Source organism: Habropoda laboriosa, unplaced genomic scaffold (assembly GCF_001263275.1).
Source record: "Habropoda laboriosa isolate 0110345459 unplaced genomic scaffold, ASM126327v1 scaffold126, whole genome shotgun sequence".
NCBI classification, from domain to species: domain Eukaryota; kingdom Metazoa; phylum Arthropoda; class Insecta; order Hymenoptera; family Apidae; genus Habropoda; species Habropoda laboriosa.
This window is the reverse complement of record NW_017100288.1, coordinates 2,286,450-2,307,991: the sequence shown is the minus strand read 5'-3', so window position 1 is coordinate 2,307,991 and position 21,542 is coordinate 2,286,450. Positions and strand designations below refer to the sequence as shown.

General features: G+C 34.7%; 3 protein-coding genes across 3 annotated transcripts in view; all 3 read left to right on the top strand.

Annotated features, from left to right (window-relative positions):
* Positions 1-4,643, top strand: part of LOC108573721 (venom carboxylesterase-6-like) — an 8,875-nt gene extending 4,232 nt beyond the window's left edge. The window contains exons 5-8 of the mRNA XM_017936193.1: positions 3,598-3,763; positions 3,835-4,170; positions 4,250-4,373; positions 4,445-4,643. Of these exons, the coding sequence (XP_017791682.1) occupies positions 3,598-3,763; positions 3,835-4,170; positions 4,250-4,373; positions 4,445-4,643 (825 nt within the window). The remainder of the gene's footprint in view (positions 1-3,597; positions 3,764-3,834; positions 4,171-4,249; positions 4,374-4,444) is intronic.
* An 808-nt stretch (positions 4,644-5,451) lies between these two features.
* LOC108573719 lies at positions 5,452-13,871 on the top strand. Its single transcript, XM_017936192.1, has 16 exons — positions 5,452-5,652; positions 5,989-6,289; positions 6,590-6,787; positions 6,888-7,066; positions 7,143-7,308; positions 7,384-7,719; positions 8,011-8,134; positions 8,210-8,369; positions 10,766-11,026; positions 11,375-11,675; positions 12,073-12,270; positions 12,367-12,545; positions 12,622-12,787; positions 12,864-13,199; positions 13,482-13,605; positions 13,681-13,871. The coding sequence occupies exons 1-16, from the start codon at positions 5,452-5,454 to the stop codon at positions 13,853-13,855; spliced, it is 3,405 nt and encodes a 1,134-aa protein (XP_017791681.1). The 3' UTR covers positions 13,856-13,871.
* Positions 13,872-15,799: 1,928 nt separating this feature from the next.
* Positions 15,800-19,285, top strand: LOC108573718 (venom carboxylesterase-6-like). The gene is made up of 8 exons (XM_017936191.1): positions 15,800-16,240; positions 16,588-16,888; positions 17,466-17,663; positions 17,756-17,934; positions 18,011-18,176; positions 18,252-18,587; positions 18,883-19,006; positions 19,084-19,285. The coding sequence occupies exons 1-8, from the start codon at positions 16,040-16,042 to the stop codon at positions 19,283-19,285; spliced, it is 1,707 nt and encodes a 568-aa protein (XP_017791680.1). The 5' UTR covers positions 15,800-16,039.
* Positions 19,286-21,542: the final 2,257 nt, after the last annotated feature.

Below are 21,542 nucleotides of genomic sequence, written 5' to 3'. Positions count from 1 at the left end.
GAATTCGCGTTTTTTCTTTTGATTCTTTCAATTTTTCAATTGCATTACGCATTATTGCAATAATTTCTATCGTTACATTTGTATGTATTCAACGTTTGTTTGTTTTAGTGTCGTGAAATGAATTATATTACACATTTTCTCTATTCACACTGAATTTAAAGATTATAACGATTAAAAATCAAGTTGACCTGTGGTCATTTATCAAGAATAATCATAATAAAGCTGAAATTATTGTGTTAAATAATTTTTTTAATACGAATTAGGAATTTATTCAACGTTTGCTTGTTAGAATAGAACGATAAATTTAGTGTAAATATAGAAAACGTATAATATAATTTATTTCATGGTATTGTAACAAGCAAACGTTGAATAAATTCCTAATTCGTATTAAAAAAATTATTTAACACAATAATTTCAGCTTTATTATGATTATTCTTGATAAATGACCACAGGTCAACTTGATTTTTAATCGTTATAATCTTTAAATTCAGTGTGAATAGAGAAAATGTGTAATATAATTTATTTCATGGTATTGTAACAAGCAAACGTTGAATACATTTTTCATTCGTGTAAGAAGAATTATTTAACACGATAAATTTAGCTGTACTATGGTTATTTTTAATCTACGACCACAGGTCAACCTGATTTTTAATCCCTACGAAATTAATTTAACCACGAGTAAGTAACGAGAACGCTAAAACCTATGTTTCCATTGAAGAATATTGTAAAAACGTATAAATTGTTATATGCAATGTTATAACAAATTGTCGGAAGTATAAATTTTTAATAAAATTGTGAAAATTGATAAATTATACCGTGTTACGATATCGGAAATCTCCCGCGAAAATCTCCCGCGAAAATTTCCCGCCTGACCTAACCGACGATTTTGCTAATGACTTTGGGGAGAGGGTACCGCAGGTATATAAGGACCCGCCGATGTCCCGCGAAATCATTTACCCTTTATACTGGGCCCTAGACACTTCGCGGCGTATTTTGACCTGAAGGTTCTGAGATGTGAATAGAGTGGTCGGGGGCTACTAGCTAGTCTATGTCCACCCTGTACACACTCAGCCTTCTTGTAACACTTGTATACATTAGAATCAATTAGAATTTCTATTACTAATTATTAAACAAATTTTAACAATTACCGGCACTCGCTAGGCACGTAATATCAGACTTTAAATACTCGACTTCGAACTTCGGTTTAGTCATAATTCTATTAATGTTATAATAACGTATAATTTATTAATTTTCACAATTTTATTATTAATTTATACTTCCAAAAATTTGTTAAAACATTACATATTATTATTTATACATTTTTGCAAGTTTCTTTGACAAATAAGTACGTTTCAACGATCTTATTACTTTCTCGTTGTGAAATCAAGTTCGGAGGATTAAAAATCAGGTTGACCCTTGGTCGTAAATTTAAAATAGCCATAGTGAAGGTGAAATTATTATTTTAAATAAATGTTTCTATACGAATTAAGAATCTATTCAACGTTTGTTTGTTGCAATACCGTGAAATAAATTGTATTATATATTTTCTCAGTTTAGACTGAATTTAAAGTTCGTAAGGATTAGAAATCAGGTTGACCTGTGGTCGTAGATTAAAAATAGCCATAGTGAAGGTAAAATTATTACGTTAAATAATTGTTTTTATACGAATTAAATATTGATTCAACGTTTATTTGTTGCAATACCGTGAAATAAATTGTATTATATATTTTTTCTGTTTACACTAAATTTAAAGTTCTGTTTACATGTTATAACAATTAGAATGTAGACGTTTTGCCGTTTCACGGTTTTTCCTCTGTTAATTATGTGTTTATAAATCATTTCAAACTAAAGCAGCACCATGCCCACCCTTAATTAAACCGTCTCAGTAGTTTACCGTAATTAATAATCTATTTTCGGAATTTATACGAGAATTTTTGAATTTTAGTAAATACTAGAGTCAGTGCATCGCGTATTGAAATAATAGCTTATACAGATAATCTTTTGAAATTACTCTTAATTAGGGAAAATCTTGAATCTTGTATGGAAGATGAAGATTTTCAGGAAATATTTATTTTTCAACAATGAATTTTTGTTTTATCGATTAATAACATACGAAATGATTTTTGAAAATTTTCTTCGTTTGAACGTTCGTTTAAGGTTCGACTATGATTATCAAATCTCTCGAAACACCGTAGAATGTTCAACTTTAAAAGTAAATTTTTCAATTTTTGGATAATCTGGGTAACGTGTTAGTGTTGACGATACACTTTCGAGTATAGACGTTAAAGTTCATAGAGTGGTCGGGGGCTACTAGCTAGCCTATGTCCACCCTGTACACACTCAGCCTTCTTGTAACACTTGTATACATTAGAATCAGTTAGAATTTCAATACAATAGACTGAATAACAATTCATTTTAACTAATACCTATTAGAAATTTTCCTTTTAAAACAAATATAAATCATTTTACCAATTACTGGTACTTGCTAGACATTTAATATCAGACTTTAAATATTCTCCTTAAATATTTTTTAAATACAATCAAATAATTTCTTCAATAATCGATACTGACTTGGAATACTCCGCTTCGAATAAAATATTTCGAAATTATTTTGAAGGTTTAGGGAAATAAACATTTGAATTTTAGTCATCGTTGTTCTTCAGACTTGTCGAATAGGATATTGAAATGACTTTGAGAGGTTGCCTTTTCGTTACTTTTCTTCCAGCAATTGAAATTAATTTGAAATTTTTCATATATTTTCTCTGATATTGAATTTTGTTTACTAATAATTTACCATCCAACGAATTTGCACGAATTGCATGTTAAGTAGTTAGTTGATTTATTATTGTATATTGTGAGCTGATTTGGAACGAGTGCACTATGCCCACCCTAAATTAAACCGTCTCAGTAGTTTACCGTAATTAATAATCTATTTTCGGAATTTATACGAGAATTTTTGAATTTTAGTAAATACTATTTTTTTTTTTTTTTACGTGGAGGTAGGCCGACTATGTGATAAACAATTGGCAACCAAACGGTGGCTCGCTAAAGCGGTATATTATGAAATTAAATTAATCACTCAATAAGTTTTAACGTTAGATTGTTTCCTCGATATGGCCATGATGGTCATCAGTGACTGGAGTGCCTCAAATTTTTAGAATAATTAAAATAAAATAAATGTTGTCAACTAAAAACTTTGAACGTCATAGCTAGCTAAGCATAATACTATAATCCTATGCTTAAAATGTATTTTCTTGTGGCCGCCTGACAGCAACCTGTAAATCTGGCGTGACAGTGAACGTGTTAATAAGTAAATGTTGTTCAAATTATATCGTGTTTGATATCATTTTCATCAGAAAAATCTCACCAACATGTTAAAAAAACCGACTGGTGTAGCGTTACACGCTTGACTGACTGCGAGCGAGATAATATGGACGCAGCAATGACGCAGATCTAGGCGTAGGACCTTCTATACTGTCACTTGTAGAATCCAAACTTACTGATTCTTGTAGAGAATTTACTGTATTTCTTTCCAAGCATTCTCTCTGCATATTTGATTATAAGATCGTGATGTTAAATGTGAACCTTCAATTGTAGCATTGGCTATACAATCCTGCCACACCTTTCGGACCAGTCGTTGAAAAACAAGGATCTAATCCTTTTATAAATCGTCCTCCAATTGAAATTATCAGTTCAGGAGATGTTCTAGATGTACCATGGATTACTGGAATCGTTAGCGAAGAAGGATTATATCCTTCCGCAGGTTTGGTTTGTTACCACAAGGGATAAATATCTTTTTCCTCCATTTTGTAACTGAAAGATTATTTTTCACAGAATATGTTGCTAATGACAACCTTCTGAAAGAGTTGAATGATAATTGGGACGACCTTGCACCGTATATTCTTAATTTCAACGATTCTATTCCGCTTAAAGAGCACAAACAGGTCGCAGAAAAAATTAGAGAATTTTATTTTGGACGTGAAAAGATTGATAGTGACACGGTTATGACTTTAATACATATGATTGGAGATCGGAGTTTTGGCGTTGGTTTTGAAAAAGCTTCTAGATTGCAAGCGAAAGTTAACAAAAGTCCAGTGTGGACCTATTATTACTCGTATAGAGCACAGCACAGTTTTAGCGAAGCAATGAGCGGTTCTAACAAAAACTTCGGTAATATTATTATGCTTTCTGCTTGAAATAGGGAAGAAATTTAACGTTTGAAATAATGTGATCAAATTTATTGTATCAGGTGTAAGCCACGGTGATGATCTATTCCTTGTGCTTGACAAGACTATATCGAATACTACGAAACCAGATGATTTAAAAATGCAAGAATATTTAATTGATTTTTACACATCATTTGCTATTGAAGGGTAAAATGTTTTGGGACATATTATAAGCATTATTATGCATTTTCGTAACAAAGAGTTCTGCAATTTTTTAGAATACCAAATATTGGTCACGCTAAATGGGAACCATTGAATTCTGATCAAGACTTTCGTTATTTGCACATAGCAAATCTGACAAGTATAAGCATGGAATCTAGTCGAAATTTTGCTGAAAAAGATTTTTGGAGCACAATCCATATTTATGAAAAAGATCAATTATCACAAAAAATATCGAGCAAATATGGTGCGACTTAATCGGTGTATATTTGCAAAACCGAAAGAAGTGTATCTATAAGTGAAGGAATATAGTAACACGAAATTACGTTGTAAAATATTCACACTTTCAGGATAAAGTAAATTAGTTCTTCAAATTTTTACGCCTTATCGAAAAATTTTCTGACAAGTTCACATTCCACACGATCGCAAAGACGCGAATAACATATTACAGTACTTCGTCAGGAATACGATGAAGTATAGTTAATACTATGTTTCGAAGTAAAGAAGCCTGCCTTGAACTTTTATATTTCCGATCACAGTAACCACCAATTATACTAATCTTTACAGTAACTTTCAGCCTTAAAATGTTTACACACGTTGCAATTGTAACATTTATTTGCTATGTTGGTATACAAATGACATAAGCTTAATTCCTGGCAATCATTTCCCCATACATTTCTCTCAATCTCAACATCACCATGTTCATTCATTTGACTTGACACGCAACAATGTTCTCTTTACTCCTTGATATGGTTTATATGAGATTATAACTATTTATCAACGTCTATCATCACGCTTTATTAGCATTAATTTTGCAACATTATCTTTCTACGTAATTCTGTGTCGACGCGGAATTCACTCATTGCCACTTTTTCTAAGACTGTTAGACGTACATGCGATCTCTTTAACTGATAAGATATGTTATAATACATATAATTATTCGCGGAATTTTTTTCGAGTATCCTTGGCAAAGCGTGGTATTAACTTGGCAATTGTTTAGATACATACATATTAGGGAGCTGTTTAAATAGCTCACTTTATGCTACATTCGCGCACAGTTTCAAAAATGATCGTGAAGAACATATCGACACTTTTGCTTTTGCTCGGGCTTGTGAACCTCTCGCTGCAGGATGAAGAGAGCCCGAAAGTTAACACGACACTGGGATGCATAACTGGTTACTATAAGACGTCTCTACATGGTAAAATGTACGAAGCTTACGAAGGCATCCCTTACGCAGAACCCCCGGTTGGAAAACTTCGGTTCCAAGTATGTTCAACTACAGCGTTACGAAGATTCAAATCGTTCGACAAAAGGCGGTAGATCGGTATTAGATTATACAATAGAAAATTTTCAAGGTTCATCTTGATTAGTATGAAACATTCACCTAACTTAACAAGACCCAACTTAACACTCAACTGACGACATGTGCAGGCTAATAATACATGGGAATCGTACTTTTGACATGTCAAACCTCGAAATAATGTGACAAAAAGCTGTTAATTTGTTCAAAGTTCTGGAGATTTAAATACAGTTTTGGAGATTAAATTTCACCATTGCCGAACTATGGCAGTTATGACCTGATAGTGTATCTGGAAATTCTAGCCACCTCAACCTGTGAAAAGCTGGGGAGGAGATTTGTCCGCGACGAAAAAGGGTTCCGTTTGCACGCAGTATACTTTGGCTGCCGTTGCACCTACCGAAGATAGAGTCTTGGGTTGTGAGGACTGTCTGTACCTGAACATTTACGTGCCTGCTAGGAAGGACAGTGAAAAATTGCTACCTGTGATGTTTTGGATTCACGGTGGAGCCTTTCTGTATGGTAGTGGAAATGAAGCAAACGAGACACTAATAATAGAAAATGAAGTTGTGTTTGTAACGATGAATTATCGTTTAGGAGCATTCGGTAAGTATGATAATAGATTGAAATCGTTTATTGCAGTGATGAGCTACTTTTTTTCGCAGCGGTAAAAATTGAAAACGTTGCAAACTTCAACCTTAAAAGCTTAATTTGTTAATTTAGAGGGCGTAGTTATTTATTATCTTGACAAGTAACAATGAGTACATTTTAATTTTATTATCTGAAAGTTTACGACCCGATACTATTGTTTTATGTTACTGAAAGTTATTTCATACAGTGCGTGCAGCTCATCACTGATTTATTATATTGAGACGGTGATTCGTTAAGACTAATATTTTATTTAAGGTTTCCTTAGCACGGGAGACAAGGAAGTACCTGGAAATATGGGATTGAAGGATCAGAGCTTGGCTTTGCGTTGGGTGCACGACCATATTAAGAATTTCGGCGGTGATCCTAATCAAGTCACGATTTTTGGAGTGAGCGCGGGTAGTGCGAGCGTTCATTATCAGTATTTGTCAAACTGGAGCGCTGGTCTTTTCCAAAGTACTTACATTATTGAGAGACTTTTTATTTCCTATTAATTTCCTATGTATTTAGCTCGTACTTTTCCTTTACATTTGCACATAATGCACACTTTATGTAGGAGGTATATCGATCAGTGGTGTAGCGCTCGATCCTTGGGCACTGTCAAAGAAGTCTCCCGAGATAGCGAAAAAATTAGGATCCGTCATGGGATGCTCGACAGCCAGTTCAGAGGAAATGGTCAATTGTCTACAAAATCGTCCTGCGCGTCTAATAGCTGAAGCTACTTCTAAGATTTTGGTAAATACAGTATTAGTTTCTCCTGTTTTAAACGTTTAAGATGATCTTGGTACAATATTTAAGTATTCAATCATAGTATTGGTTGGACACTCCTGTCGCTCCTTTCGCACCAGTCGTCGAGAAAGGAGGCGACAATCCTTTCATTTCTGATACTCCTGCCAATATAATCGCTAAAGGTGAAGCAGCAGATGTTCCATGGATTACTGGAGTAGTTAGCGAGGAGGGATTATTCCCCGGTGCAGGTCTGCTAATTTTTTTAAATAGAAGCATTAATTGTGTCTTTACTCCATCGTAAGATGAAAATTTGGATTATTCAGAATTTATCACCAATGATGGACTTCTGAAGCAGTTAAACGATGACTGGGACAATATTGCACCGTATTTGCTTAACTATTATGACTCTCTTCCGGTTAGGGAGTACAAAGAGGTAGCAGAAAAAGCTAGGAAGCATTACTTGGGATCCAGCGAAATTAACAAAGACTCTGTCATGCCACTGATATACATGATTGGAGATCGATTGTTCAGTGCTAATGGCGCGAATGCTGCCAAGTTACAGGCGAAGTATAACAAGAGTCCAGTATGGTTTTATTTGTACTCGTACAGGGCATGGACTAGCTTTAGCGAGACGCTCAGTCACTCTACTCAACACTTCGGTAATTATTTGCATATTTTCTGGTTAAAGTAGCGGACGAATTTGACGTCCGAAATGTTAAGTATACAAAGAAGCACATCCATTATTACCTCTCAAAGGATTCATTTATTAAAAAAAACTCGGATCATTTTTTAGAATTTCTTCCTCACCACTTTGGCAAATCATAGACTCGAGTTTGGTAGAGTAATTGGAATTTGCTTTTGATCATTTTAATTACTTTTTTATACGTATAAGAAAGATAGCGGATTACTTATATTTACATTACATAATTCGATTGAATATAATGCCTTAGGTACATGTCATAGTGACGATACACTCTTGGTGACGGACACAACGGTCTTGGCCACCACGAAGTCAGAGGACCTCAAAATGCAGAAACTTCTTCTTGAATTCTACACATCGTTCGCCATTGAGGGGTGAATAAATTAAAATGACACTTACGGTATTATTACCTGAACGATTTCGTAACGAAGACTTCTTAAACATTTTAGCAAGCCACATGTCGGTAACGCTATTTGGAAACCGTTGAAATCTGATGGAAAATGCTTCCGATATTTGCACATAGATAATCCGCAAAACATATCTATGGACTCTAACGATAATTTCGCGCAGAGGAAATTCTGGAACTCGATCAATTTCAACGAAAATAAAGTATGTCAAAAAGTGCTCGAAAAGAAAAAAGAGAAGCATTAGGATGAAGTGTGTGTTGTGTTTTTCTTAATTAGGCTGTATTTAATAAAATTGTTGACGATGTATCCAAATATATGTGCGTATGTGCATTAAATATCAAATTTTGTACAATCATTTTTATTCCTTGTATTTATGTAAAAAGATCTCCCTTTTAAGAAGAAAATATATTATTCTCCGTAATTTACTGTTTAATTTTTATAAAACAGATTGGACAGACAATTTTTTATAAAAACGTGTATTAGAGAATTTACCGAATAGAATTTCAACCGAACTCGCGGATTCTATAGAGTTTACTGATGATTCGAATGGAAATTTGAGCCAGATCTCACTGAATGCAGCCGACTCATGACGAACGTAACGTTACTAGTAACGTTTCAGTTCTGCTCTAGAGGATTCTTTCTTTTTTTTTTTATATAATTTTTGCCTTAGTAGGAGTTGTGCCTATTGTCTCAGCTAATTTACCAACTTTTGTTAATTGCATAAGTAATTGTGCAGAAAAATTTTCAAAAAATCTCTAATACGCAATTCTCAGTTCTGCTCCAGAGGATCAGAATCGGAGAGTTTATATACTCCTAGGACTGGGTGGGGATCTACCAAGATTTCCATACAAGGAGATTATTAGTGGTCCTACATGAGTTATTTTGGTTTCTGATTGTTACTCGATAATCGGTTGTTACTTTCGTTATTCGAGAGATAAACCTGAGAAAATTGTAGGGGTCCGCGATAATCGCAATACTTGACACCAATATTTCGGTTCAGCTCCGTACATTGCAATAGCGTTCTTTTGGAGCACAGTCGATATTTACGAAGAAGATCAATTATACATGGAGAAAATATAGTGTGACATAAAGGGTATATATTTTGAAAACCTGAAGAAGTGTAACTTATGAGAAAAAATACATCAACGTGAAATTATACTGTAAAATATTGCCACTTTCATGATAAAGTAAATTAGTTTCTCAAATATTCACTTTTTATCACAAAATTGTCTGACAAGTGCACATTTCACGCGATCACGAGGAAACGATAACCTGTGTATTACAGTAAGTATAATACTTCGTCAGGAATATTATGAAGGATAGTTGATAGTACGTTTAGAAATAATGATGCTTGCTTTGAATATCTACATCTTCGATCACAGTAACCATCAATTATGTTATCTTTGCGATAACGTTCAGCCTTACAAAATTTATTCTTCCTGAAATTGTAACATTTACTTTCTCTGTTGGTTTTTAAATGGCGTACAAGTTTAATTGTTAGAAGGAGTGGAAATAACGAAATGAAAATCGATTGAAAATAATCGGATGCGAGATCACTCTAATTGCATTTGCAACTGATTTACGTTTAGTGCATTTATTTATTCAGCTTTTATAGTAACCGCAACATTTTTAATTATTTCTTAGATTTTACTGCTTTAACATTATCAGTTTCTATTATACAAATAATAGTTTCGGATAATTCATTTATGCTAACATATAGAACAGATATTCTGGAATGCACCATGATATACGTTTTCTGAAGAATTGGAGAGCTATAGAATAATTTATAGTCACTATTGAAATTGGGATGGTTTTTCATGAAAAGAATTATTATAGTTTCTTTAAAAAAACGTTATTTAAACGACTACAATTATTGAAAATAAAAAAGACATGTATATTTTCCCATTTTCTAGAAAGAAGACCCGATAAAAAAAATAATACATAATACCTACCTATAATTAAAAGCATTAAAATGTTTCACCTAAATGAACGTGTTAGTTGGATGATGTAAACTTAAATGTTTATTGCAATTTTTTTTGTTTATTGAAACGATTATATTTAGTATTTTAGTGTTTATTTAGAAATAATTGTTTTACTGAAATGTTTATTGATGTAAATTTTATTCAATTTACTCTAACGTATAAACAATATCCTATACTATATGTATATGTAGTTCCACACTATAATTTTGCCACTTCTACTTCTAATAATTCCTCCTCTTCATCCAATAATTTCGATCTGCAGTTCTCTCAATCTCAACACTATCACGTTCATTCAATTGACCTGACACGTGTGAACGTTCTTTTATTTCTTGATATCTCTATTATCATGAGATTATAACTATCTATCAACGTCTATTATCACGCTTTAATAGCATTAATCATGCAACATTATCTCTTTACGTAACTCTTTGCGTCGACACGGAAATCACTCATTTCTACTTTTTCTAAGACACTTGAGCGTACACGCGATTTCTTTAACTGATAAGACATGTTATAATAAATAGTTATGCGCGAATATTTTCTTTGTGTGTTTCTGCATTTACGTAACTAATAGTTCTGTAAGCATGGTGTTTAACATGGCAATTGTTTTGTATATATATACCGGGGAACTCTAAAAAAAGCTCAGTTTCTGCTATATCCGCGCACAGTTGCAACAATGATCGTGAAGAACATATCGACTATTTTGCTTCTGCTCGGGCTTGTGAAACTCTCGCTGCAGAATGAAGAGAGTCCGAAAGTTTACACGTCATTGGGAAGCTTAACTGGTCTCCTCAGGACGTCTCGACATGGCAAAGCGTACGAAGCTTACGAAGGCATCCCTTACGCAGAACCTCCGGTTGGAAAGCTTAGGTTCCAAGTACGTTGAACAATATCCTTACAAAGATTCGAATCGTTCGATAAAAGACAGTAGATAAGTATTAGGTCGTGTAATAGAAAATGACGGATTGAAATGACACGTTCATCTTGATTAGTATGAAAGATTCACCTAACTTAACAAGACTCGACTTAACACTCAACTGATGACGTGCGCAGGCTAATAATACATGGGAATCATACTTTTTACATGTTAAACCTTGACATAATGTGACAAAATACTGTTATTTTGATCAAAGTTCTGAAGATTTAAATACTTTTTTTGGAGATTAAATTTCACCATTGCCGAACTATGATAGTTACGTCTTAATAATGCATATGAAAATTCTAGCCACCTCAACCTGTGAAAAGCTGGGGAGGAAACTTACCCGCGAACAAAAAGGGTTCCGCTTGCATACAGTATAGTCCGGCTGCCCTATCGGGCAGCAACAATACAGTCTTTGGTTGCGAGGATTGTCTGTTCTTGAACATTTACGTGCCTGTTAGGAATAGCAGTGAAAAATTGCTTCCTGTGATGGTTTGGATCCACGGAGGAGCTTTTCAGGCTGGTAGTGGAAATGATGCAGACGAGACAGTAATAATGGATAAGAATGTTGTGCTTGTCACTATCAATTATCGTTTAGGATTATTTGGTGAGAATGATGATAGATTGGAATTCTTTGTTACAGCGATGAGTTACTTTCTTTGCAGCGATCAAATTCATTAAGTTAAATCTGATCGTTAAATCTAATTTATTAATTTAGAAATTTTTAATTTATAGGGTGAGAATTTTTATTTTCTACATAGGTAACAATAAGCACATATTAATTTTATATTCAAAAGTTCATGAGCTGTAACACTCTGCAATGAAACCATACGATCTTTCTTAATATTATTTCATACCTTATACATGTATCGTGCTAAACGCAATAATTGTTGTCTTCAGTTGACCGAAGTGGATCGTAGCAAAATTTTAGCGTTTCATATGTTGCTCATCGCTGGATTATTATATTTGCAAGGAGATTCATTAATACAAATATATTATTTAAGGTTTCCTTAGCACGGGAGACGAGGTAATACCTGGAAATATGGGGTTGAAGGATCAGAGTTTGGCTTTGCGTTGGGTGCACGACCATATTAAGAATTTCGGCGGTGATCCTAATCAAGTCACGATTTTTGGAGTGAGCGCGGGTAGTGTGAGCGTTCATTATCACTATTTGACGAAATGGAGCGCTGGTCTTTTCCAAAGTACTTACATTATTGAGAGAATTTTTATTTCCTATTATTTAACTTCACTCGTAATTTTCCTTTATATTTACACATGTTATTGCACATTTTATGTAGGAGGTATATCGATAAGTGGTGTGACGCAAACTGCTTGGGCACTGACAAATGAGGCTCCCGAGAGAGCGAAGAAATTAGGAGCACTCGTGGGATGCCCGACTGCCAATTCAGATGAACTGGTCAATTGCCTACAAAAGCGTCCTGCGCATGTCCTGTCTGAAGCTACCGCTAACTTTTTCGTAAATCACACATTAGTTTCCCTTATTTTAAATGCTTAAGAAGTTCTTTATCTAATACTGAAATATTCAATCGTAGTATTGGTTCATCTTTTCTCTCACTCCTTTCGCACCAGTCGTCGAGAAAGGAGGCGACAATCCTTTCATTTCTGATAATCCTGCCAATATAATCGCTAAAGGTGAAGCAGCAGATGTTCCATGGATTAGTGGAGTAGTTAGCGAGGAGGGATTATTTCCCGGTGCAGGTCTGCTAATTTTTTTAAATAGAAGCATTAATTGTATCTTTACTCCATCCGTAAGGTGCAAATTTCGATTTTTCAGCACTTATCGGCGATCCGGAACGTATGAAGCAATTAAACGATAACTGGGACAATATTGTACCGTATTTACTTGTCTATTACGAGTCTCTTCCGGTCAGTGAACGCAAGGAAGTAGGAGACAAAATTAGAAACCATTACTTTGGATCCAGCGAAATTAACGAGGATACTGCTATGCCTCTGATATACATGCTTGGAGATCGACTGTTCGGTGTTCCTTTGGAGAAGGCCTGCAGGTTAATGGCGAAAGCTAATAAGAGTCCAGTGTATGTGTATAAGTACGATTTCAGAGCTACGAGGAGTCTGAGCGACCTATTCATTCCGTCTAAGAAGAATTATGGTAATTTTTGCATATTTTCTGGTTAAAATAGGGGACGAATTTGACGTTCTAAATGTTAAATAACTAAAAGTTAAGTATAATTTCCTTGATGATTTATCTATTGAAATAGCTCGTATCATTTTTTAGATTTTCTTCTCACCTCTTAGGCAAATCATAATCTCGAGTTCGGTAGAGTAGTTGGAATTTGCTTTTGATAATTTTTTAATTTTTTCATATGTAACATTTTCATATGTTGATTACTTATTTTTACACTACACAAATTGATTGAATATAATGTCTCAGGTGTGTGCCATACTGATGATGTATACCTTGTTGTCGACTTGTTACTCTCAACCTCCACTGATCCAAAGGATCTCGAAATGCAGAAACTTCTTCTTGAATTCTACACATCGTTCGCCATTAACGGGTGAATAAATTAAAATGACACTTAAAGTATTATTACCCGAACACTTTCGTAACGAATACTTCTTAAACATTTTAGCAAGCCACAAGTCCGTAACGCTAATTGGAGACCGCTGAATCCTGACGAAAAATCATTCCGATATTTGCAAATAGATACTCCGCAATACATATCTATGAACTCCAGCGATAATTTCTCACAGAAGAAATTCTGGAACTCGATCAATTTCAACGAAAATATAATAAGTTCAAAATAGCCGGGAGAAGAAGGGGAGGAGCAATAAGATGAAGCTTGTATTGAGTTTTTCTTAATTAGACTATATTTAGTAAAATTGTCGACAATGTATCCAAATATATATGTGCGTATGTGCATTAAATATTAAATTTTGTACAATCATTTTTATTCCTTGTATTTGCGTAAAAAGATCTCCTTTTTAAGGAGAAAATATATTATTCTCCGCAATATACTGTTTATAATGACGTATAATTTATAAAATTCGGATGAACAGACAATTTTTTATAATAACGTGCATTAAATTACGAAATTACGCACATGTATTTTCCCTTCCCCAATTGTTGCGTGTGCAGTAATAGAAAATATATGTAACTTTGTGAAACTTACTGATTGAGTAATCTATCATTAAAAAAAGGAACTCAAATTGCAATAAAACATTTATTTCCTTTAACAATGGTATATAACTATTCACCGCTAAAATTTTATTCCCATTTGTCATTTCAAAAAAGGAAAAATTAGATGGATACGTATAGAATGGCATAGTGGATTAGGTATACAATAATTCTTGTTGGTAGATAACGAAGAAGTTAATTTATTATACATTTTTATGCAGTTCGTGAAAATTTCAAGTTTTGCAAATTTGAATCAGACGAGGTTTCATAATACAAATAGTATTTTAATATATAAATTTGCTAAGAGGAATGGTGATTAGGATCTTTAACCATAGCAACTTTCGATTGGCGAAATATGGACAATCAACATCATTTACGACCATCTCAAATTATTTATATTATCACAGAAAGATTAACTAAATATAGTGCGACATAATCGAGGTGTACTGGATGAGGCACCTAAGACTAGTAGCTGAAATATTTCTAAAACTGTTAAGTATATTAGAAAAAGCTTCAAACAAATGCTGAATGTCGAGAGGAACATTGTTCGATATGACTAGAATTTTGTAAGTGGATCTGTAGAGGATATATGAAGATCAAGTTTGCTTTTTAAATGGAATCATAAATTTTTCATGATATTCTATTTGTCTCTATAAAAAAGTGTTAAGCTATTTATACCTGACGTTAAAACGTTTTCAGAATACTACCTACAGTGACTCTTACTAATATTCGGACACTCTTTTGAAGAGTATAACTTTTTTAAAACGGGACCAAACGACTTGAGATTTTTCGAGAAGTTAGAAAGATTAGTTTGCTAGATGGCGTGTAAAAAAATTGCAATTTGTTGGAATCGCTAAGAGAATCTTTCCGTGTTATCTATATTTTTCGAGATATTTAAGTGTTCTCAGATAAATCACACACACACTTTGCAAAAGCGAAAGAACTGTAACTTAAGAGAAAAAATACATTAACATGATATCATGCTGTAATATATTGGCACTTCTATGATAAAGTAAATTACTTTCTCAAACTTTCAAGCCTTATCGTAAAATTTTCTGATAAAAGTTCACATTCCACACGGTCACGAGGAAACAATAAACCGTATTTTATCGTACTTTGTTCGGAGTATTATGAAGTACAGCTGATAATATTTTTGAAAGTAACAAATCTTGCCTAGAATTTTTATATCTTTGGTAACAATAACCACCAATCATGCTAATCTTTACGGTAGCCTTCAGCCTTAAGAGGTTTACGCCTGCTGAAATTGTAACATTTATTTGCTATGTTGGTTTTTAAGTAGCGTATAAGCTTAATTCTCTCAATCTCAGCACGTTCATTCTTTCGATTTGACACGCGAGAACGTTCACTTTATTCCACGATATCTCTGTTTGCACGAGATTAGAACTATCCATCAACGTCTATTATCACACTTCATTAGCATTAATCTAGCAATAGTAACTCGGTAATAAAATCTCGAAATCTATATATAGTACTTCTATAGTAAAATCTGAAACATTTCCTTTATAACGCGACGTATCGACGCGGCAATCTGTTATTGTTATTCTTACGTTGACTTTTAGACGTACACACGATCACTTTAATCGATAAGACCTGTTATTACAAGTATAATACTGCATGCACCAGGTAAAAAGTCGATAGTACGGGCCTGTCATTATTTCGAGTGTCCTTGGTTCTGTGTTAACAACTGCTCTGAATGTGTATTATTAACTTGGCCAATGTTTAGATATGCATAACTGTACCGGGGAACTTGATAAAAACCTCATTATCTAACGGACTCGATCATAGTTCCTAAAATGATCGCGGTGAAGATATCGACTGTTTTGCTTTTTCTCGGGCTCGTGCACTCCTCGCTGCAGGATGAAAAGTTACCGAAAGTTAACACGCCTTTGGGAAGCATAATTGGTTACCATAAGAAGTCCCGAAATGGTAAAGCGTATCGAGCATTCGAGGGCGTCCCTTACGCGGCACCTCCGGTTGGAGAGCTTAGGTTCCAAGTACGTTGAACAATATCCTTACAAAGATTCGAATCGTTCGATAAAAGACAGTCGATAAGTATTAGGTCGTGTAATAGAAAATGACGGATTGAAATGTCACGTTCATCTTGATTAGTATGAAACATTCACCTAACTTGACAAGACTCAACTTAACACTCAACTGATAACATGCGCAGACTAATAATACATGGGAATCATACTTTTGACATGTCAAACGTCGAAATAATGTGACAAAAAGCTGTTAACTTGTTGAAAGTTCTGGAGGTTTAAATACATTTTCGGAGATTATCTTTCACCATTGCCGAACTATGGCAGTTATGACCTGATAGTGTATATGTAAATTCTAGCCACCTAAACCTGTGCAGAGCTGGGAAGGAGACTTACCCGCGAATAAAAAGAGTTCCGTTTGCACTCAGTATCTTATGTCTGGGATATCGGGAACCGGAGAAAGAGTAACGGGTTGTGAGGACTGTCTGTACCTGAACATTTACGTGCCTGAGAGGAACAACAATAAAGAATTGCTACCAGTGATGTTTTGGATCCACGGTGGAGCGTATCAATTTGCTAGTGGAAATGAAGCGAACGAGACATTCATAATGGATACCAATGTTGTGCTTGTCACTGTGAATTATCGTTTAGGACCATTTGGTGAGAACGATAATAGGTTGGAAACGTTTATTACAGCGATGAGGTGCTCTGTTTCTGCACCTTTCAAAATTAACATCTCTGCTTAATTTATTCATTTAAGCATCATTCATTTATAGGGTGGAATTATTTGTTATCATCAATTTGCTAGTGGAAATGAAGCGAACGAGACATTCATAATGGATACCAATGTTGTGCTTGTTACTGTGAATTATCGTTTAGGACCATTTGGTGAGAACGATAATAGGTTGGAAACGTTTATTACAGCGATGAGGTGCTGTTTCTGCACCTTTCAAAATTAACATCGCTGCTTAATTTATTCATTATACATTGGTAACAATGAGTACATTTTTATTTTATTATTTGAAATTTTACGAGCCGATACTATTGTTTCTCTCATATCTATATTAGAATTATACGGTATCTTGCAAAATTATTTCATACATCGTCCTAAACGCAATACTTTTTGTCTTTAATTGATCGAAGTGAGTCATACAAAAATTTCGACGTTCCATGTGTTGCTCATCGCTGTATTACTATATTTGCAGGGAGATTCGTTAATAGAAATATATTATTTAAGGTTTCCTTAGCACGGGAGACAAGGAAGTACCTGGAAATATGGGGTTGAAGGATCAGAGCTTAGCTTTGCGTTGGGTGCACGACTATATTAAGAATTTCGGCGGTGATCCTAATCAGATCACGATTTTCGGAATGAGCGCCGGTGGTTCGAGCGTTCATTATCACTATTTGACGAAATGGAGCGCGGGTCTTTTCCAAAGTACATTATTAAGACTGTTTTTATTTCCTATTATTTAATTTCACTCGTAATTGTCTCTAATATTTACACATATTGTTGCACATCTTATGTAGGAGGCATATCGATAAGTGGTGTAGCGCTTAATCCTTGGCCACAGACGGAGAATGCTCCCGAGAAAGCGAAGAAATTAGGAGCAATCCTGGGATGCCCGACTGACGATTCATATAGTTTGGTCAGTTGTCTACAAAGTCGGCCTGCGCGCCTCATATCTCAAGCTGTCGGTGACTTTATGGTAAATCCCATGTTGTTATCCCTTTCTGCAAACGTTTGAGAAAATCTTTCTACAATTTTCAAATGTTCTATCACAGTATTGGAAGTACAATCCTTTCACTCCTTTCGGACCAGTCGTCGAGAAAGAAGGAGACAATCCTTTCATTTCTGATACTCCAATCAATGTAATCGCTAAAGGTGAAGCAACGGATGTTCCATGGATTACTGGAGTAGTTAGCGAGGAGGGATTATATCCCGCGGCAGGTCTGCTTACTTTTTTAAATAGAAGCATTAACTGTATCTTTGCTCCATCGTAACTTGAAAATTTCGATTATTTAGAATTTGTCAACGATGATAAACTGCTGAAGCAGTTGAACGATGACTGGGACAAGATTGCACCGTATTTGCTCGACTGTAACGACACTATTCCGCTTAGTCAGCAAAAGGCAGTGGTAGAAAAAATTAGAAAATATTACTTAGGATCGAAAGAAATTAACAAAGACTCTGTTATGCCACTGATACATATGATCGGAGACAGATTGTTCTCCGTCGATTGCGAGAAGGCTGCTAGGTTACAGGCGAAACGTAACAAGAGTCCAGTGTGGACTTATTTGTACTCTTACAGGGCATCGCATAGCTTGAGCGACGGGTTCACTAATTCTGATCGTAACTTTGGTAACTTTTGCACATTTCCTTGTTAACATAGCGAATGAATTTGACGTTCGAAATGTTTAATATGAAAATAAGTATATCCACTATTATTTCTCTAATGATTCATTTATTAAAACAACTCTTGTCATTTTACAGCATTTTTTCTCATTTTTCAGGCAAATCATAGACTCGAGTTCGATAAAGTATTATGTAGTTGGAATTTGCTTTTGTTCATTTTTATTACTTCTCCATATGTATAAAAAAAATAGTGGATTACTTATATTTGCACTACACAAATTGATTGAATATAATGTCTCAGGTGTGAGCCATGGTGACGATATATTCCTTGTGCTTTCCACGGGGCTCTCGAACGTCGTGAAGCCAAAGGACATCGAAATGCAAAACCTTCTCGTGAAATTGTACACATCGTTCGCCATTGAGGGGTGAATAAATTAACTAGCCTAACCTAGCCTAACCTTACCTGAACGCTTTCGTAACGGAGACTTCTTAAACATTTTAGCAAGCCACGCGTCGATAAAGCTAAATGGGAGCCGCTGAAACATAATGAAAAATCATACCGATATTTGCATATAGCCGCTCCGCAAAAAGTAAATATGCACTCTGACGACAATTTCGCGCAGAAGAAGTTCTGGAGCACGATCAAATTCAACGAAAATAAAGTGTGTCATAAAAAGCACGGAAAGAAAAAAGGGAAGCATTAGGATGAAGTGTGTGTTTTTAATTAGGCCGTGTTTAATAAAGTTGTTTACGGTGTATCAACATGTATGTAAGTGTATGACTGCATAAAATAAAAATGTTTCAGTAATGATTGCACGCGAGCGATTAACTTTTATTTCCAGAATTTAGGTACGAGAAATCACTTTTTAAGGAAGAAAAATGTAAGTTATATGTTACTATATATAATTTATCAAGATTAAACGAACCGATAATTTTTTGTCTCTTTTGCACATGATAGTGTGACAAGATGTTACGAATTCTATAACCCTTTGATTACGAGTAATGGTATTTTTTTTTTTTATCGAAGGTGGGGAATTGAGAATCAGAATAGATTGAGGTTTGACATACAAAATCGTTTATTCATATAAAAGGACACTTTATACTAGCACGTACTGTCAAAACTAGCCTACTTCCATACAGTCGGGACCACCGAGGTACCCTCGGCTCGCTCGTTTTCTTTTATGTATCACATATTATGTATACGCGGCAAAACGATAACGGATTATGCTGAGAAATAAAAGGGGTTGGGGCAGGGGCGGATAATTGTCACTTGTGGCCATTGTAGTCGAGTACAAACAAAACAAGAAGAAAGAATAGAGAAAAAAAAAATTAAGAAAGAAGAAGAAGAAGTAGAAGAAATGTCCGAGAAATCCATCACGAGCATATTGAGTATATTCGCGTACTGAGCGCCATTATTCGTCTCGCTATTCACAGCATGATCAATTTTAATCCACACTCAGCTTCCGTTTTTTCTTTGTTTCTTTTCAATTGATTTCTATATTGGAAGGACAAGCTGTTTCTTTTTTTACGATGGCTCGCAACGTTGGTAAAGACAGAAACACCGTCTAACAAGACGACGGGGATGATTGTTACCAACGCCAAAAGCACGCGCTCGTTAATTAATTACATGCATCCTATGTGTGTTCACCATAATTAATATATCTTACGTTAGAGTTATACAGTTGTATATCATATAAACGTACTATCGTAAAACACTCGATACTCATATTTACTTTCAGTATGCTATCGCTATGAGTGTGAAGTGGATATTTATGATAAATACTATGTCTCGAATAATTACTAGAAGTCGTTAGCTTGAGAAGAGCCGATACGATTCGCGCGTAAGTACTGAATTACAATTGGCTCGGCGCAGTAATGTATGTAAACCATTTACGAGTGATACTATCTGATTGAGTAACTTCTTTATAAAGCTTCGCAAATTATCGAAAAATCATTCCATTCTTCTCTTTTTCTTTTCTCTTTTGTTTTTTTTTTTTGTCGAATATTCTCTATAAGAAAATTGTAAGAACCTTTTCTTACGAATTGTATCTTCTAAATACACGTTTCGTGCGATTAAAAATCACGAAAATGATTTTCATCCATTAAATGAGAAAAATTATAAAATGGCTACCCGACCGTGTGAAATGTACAAACAGTGGCTGTGGTCCGGGCGTACGAAGGATAAAAACTGTCTATTTCAATTAACCCAGGTGATCAGCCGATTCTAAACAAGATGCTACATTAAAATCTCTTTTATTCGAAATGAAATGTTCCGTGAAGAAATGTTGGATGCTTTAGGCCTAAGTTGAAGAATAACGAAAAAATTCCTTCGATCTAACTAACTCACTCTTACGAAAAAGAAAAAATGAGACGTGTAATTGAAATTAATTTCGATAATATCCAAACACACAGTGCATACAAAGAAAATTGACGTAAAACGAGAGAGATAAAATCGTTCCATGTATTAACTTTATTATCAACGTGTTACGTACGTAAAACATCTATGTTCGGAACAGTGACGGTAGTAATATGGCCACTTGTATCACGATCGAGTTGCCATGGAAGCACTATTGTTACATCGTGTTTATCAATCTGGTCTCCTGACAGAGATCCTCTCTCTCTCTCTCGCTCGCTCGCTCACTCTCTCTCTCTCTTTCTCTCTATCTATTCTCCTCTACTATTAAAACGCGTATACAAAATCACACTTGGTCTTCGCGTTTTCAACGAGGCTAAATTAAACGAGATATATATACTATTACTCGTACAAAGAAAAAATAAAAAAAAAAAAAGAAGAAAAAGGATCGACGGGTAGTGTTTCGCTGATGCCAGGAAGACAGAACTTCGACACGTGGTCTATCATCCGATTATAAATTACAGAGACAGTATGCGCAGTATTTGTGCGACGATAATAGCGTTCATTCTATTACACCTAAACAGTGCCCTAAGATTCCATAGTCTCAA

Excerpts from the sequence above, each read along its gene's own strand:
- LOC108573719 (XM_017936192.1), top strand. The coding sequence starts at position 5,452 with ATGATCGTGAAGAACATATCGACACTTTTGCTTTTGCTCGGGCTTGTG. Across the intron at positions 7,309-7,383 it reads GGGATTATTCCCCGGTGCAG|AATTTATCACCAATGATGGA; the intron begins GTCTGCTAATTT and ends TGGATTATTCAG. Across the intron at positions 13,606-13,680 it reads ACATCGTTCGCCATTAACGG|CAAGCCACAAGTCCGTAACG; the intron begins GTGAATAAATTA and ends TAAACATTTTAG.
- LOC108573718 (XM_017936191.1), top strand. The coding sequence starts at position 16,040 with ATGATCGCGGTGAAGATATCGACTGTTTTGCTTTTTCTCGGGCTCGTG. Across the intron at positions 16,241-16,587 it reads TTGGAGAGCTTAGGTTCCAA|CCACCTAAACCTGTGCAGAG; the intron begins GTACGTTGAACA and ends TGTAAATTCTAG. Across the intron at positions 19,007-19,083 it reads ACATCGTTCGCCATTGAGGG|CAAGCCACGCGTCGATAAAG; the intron begins GTGAATAAATTA and ends TAAACATTTTAG.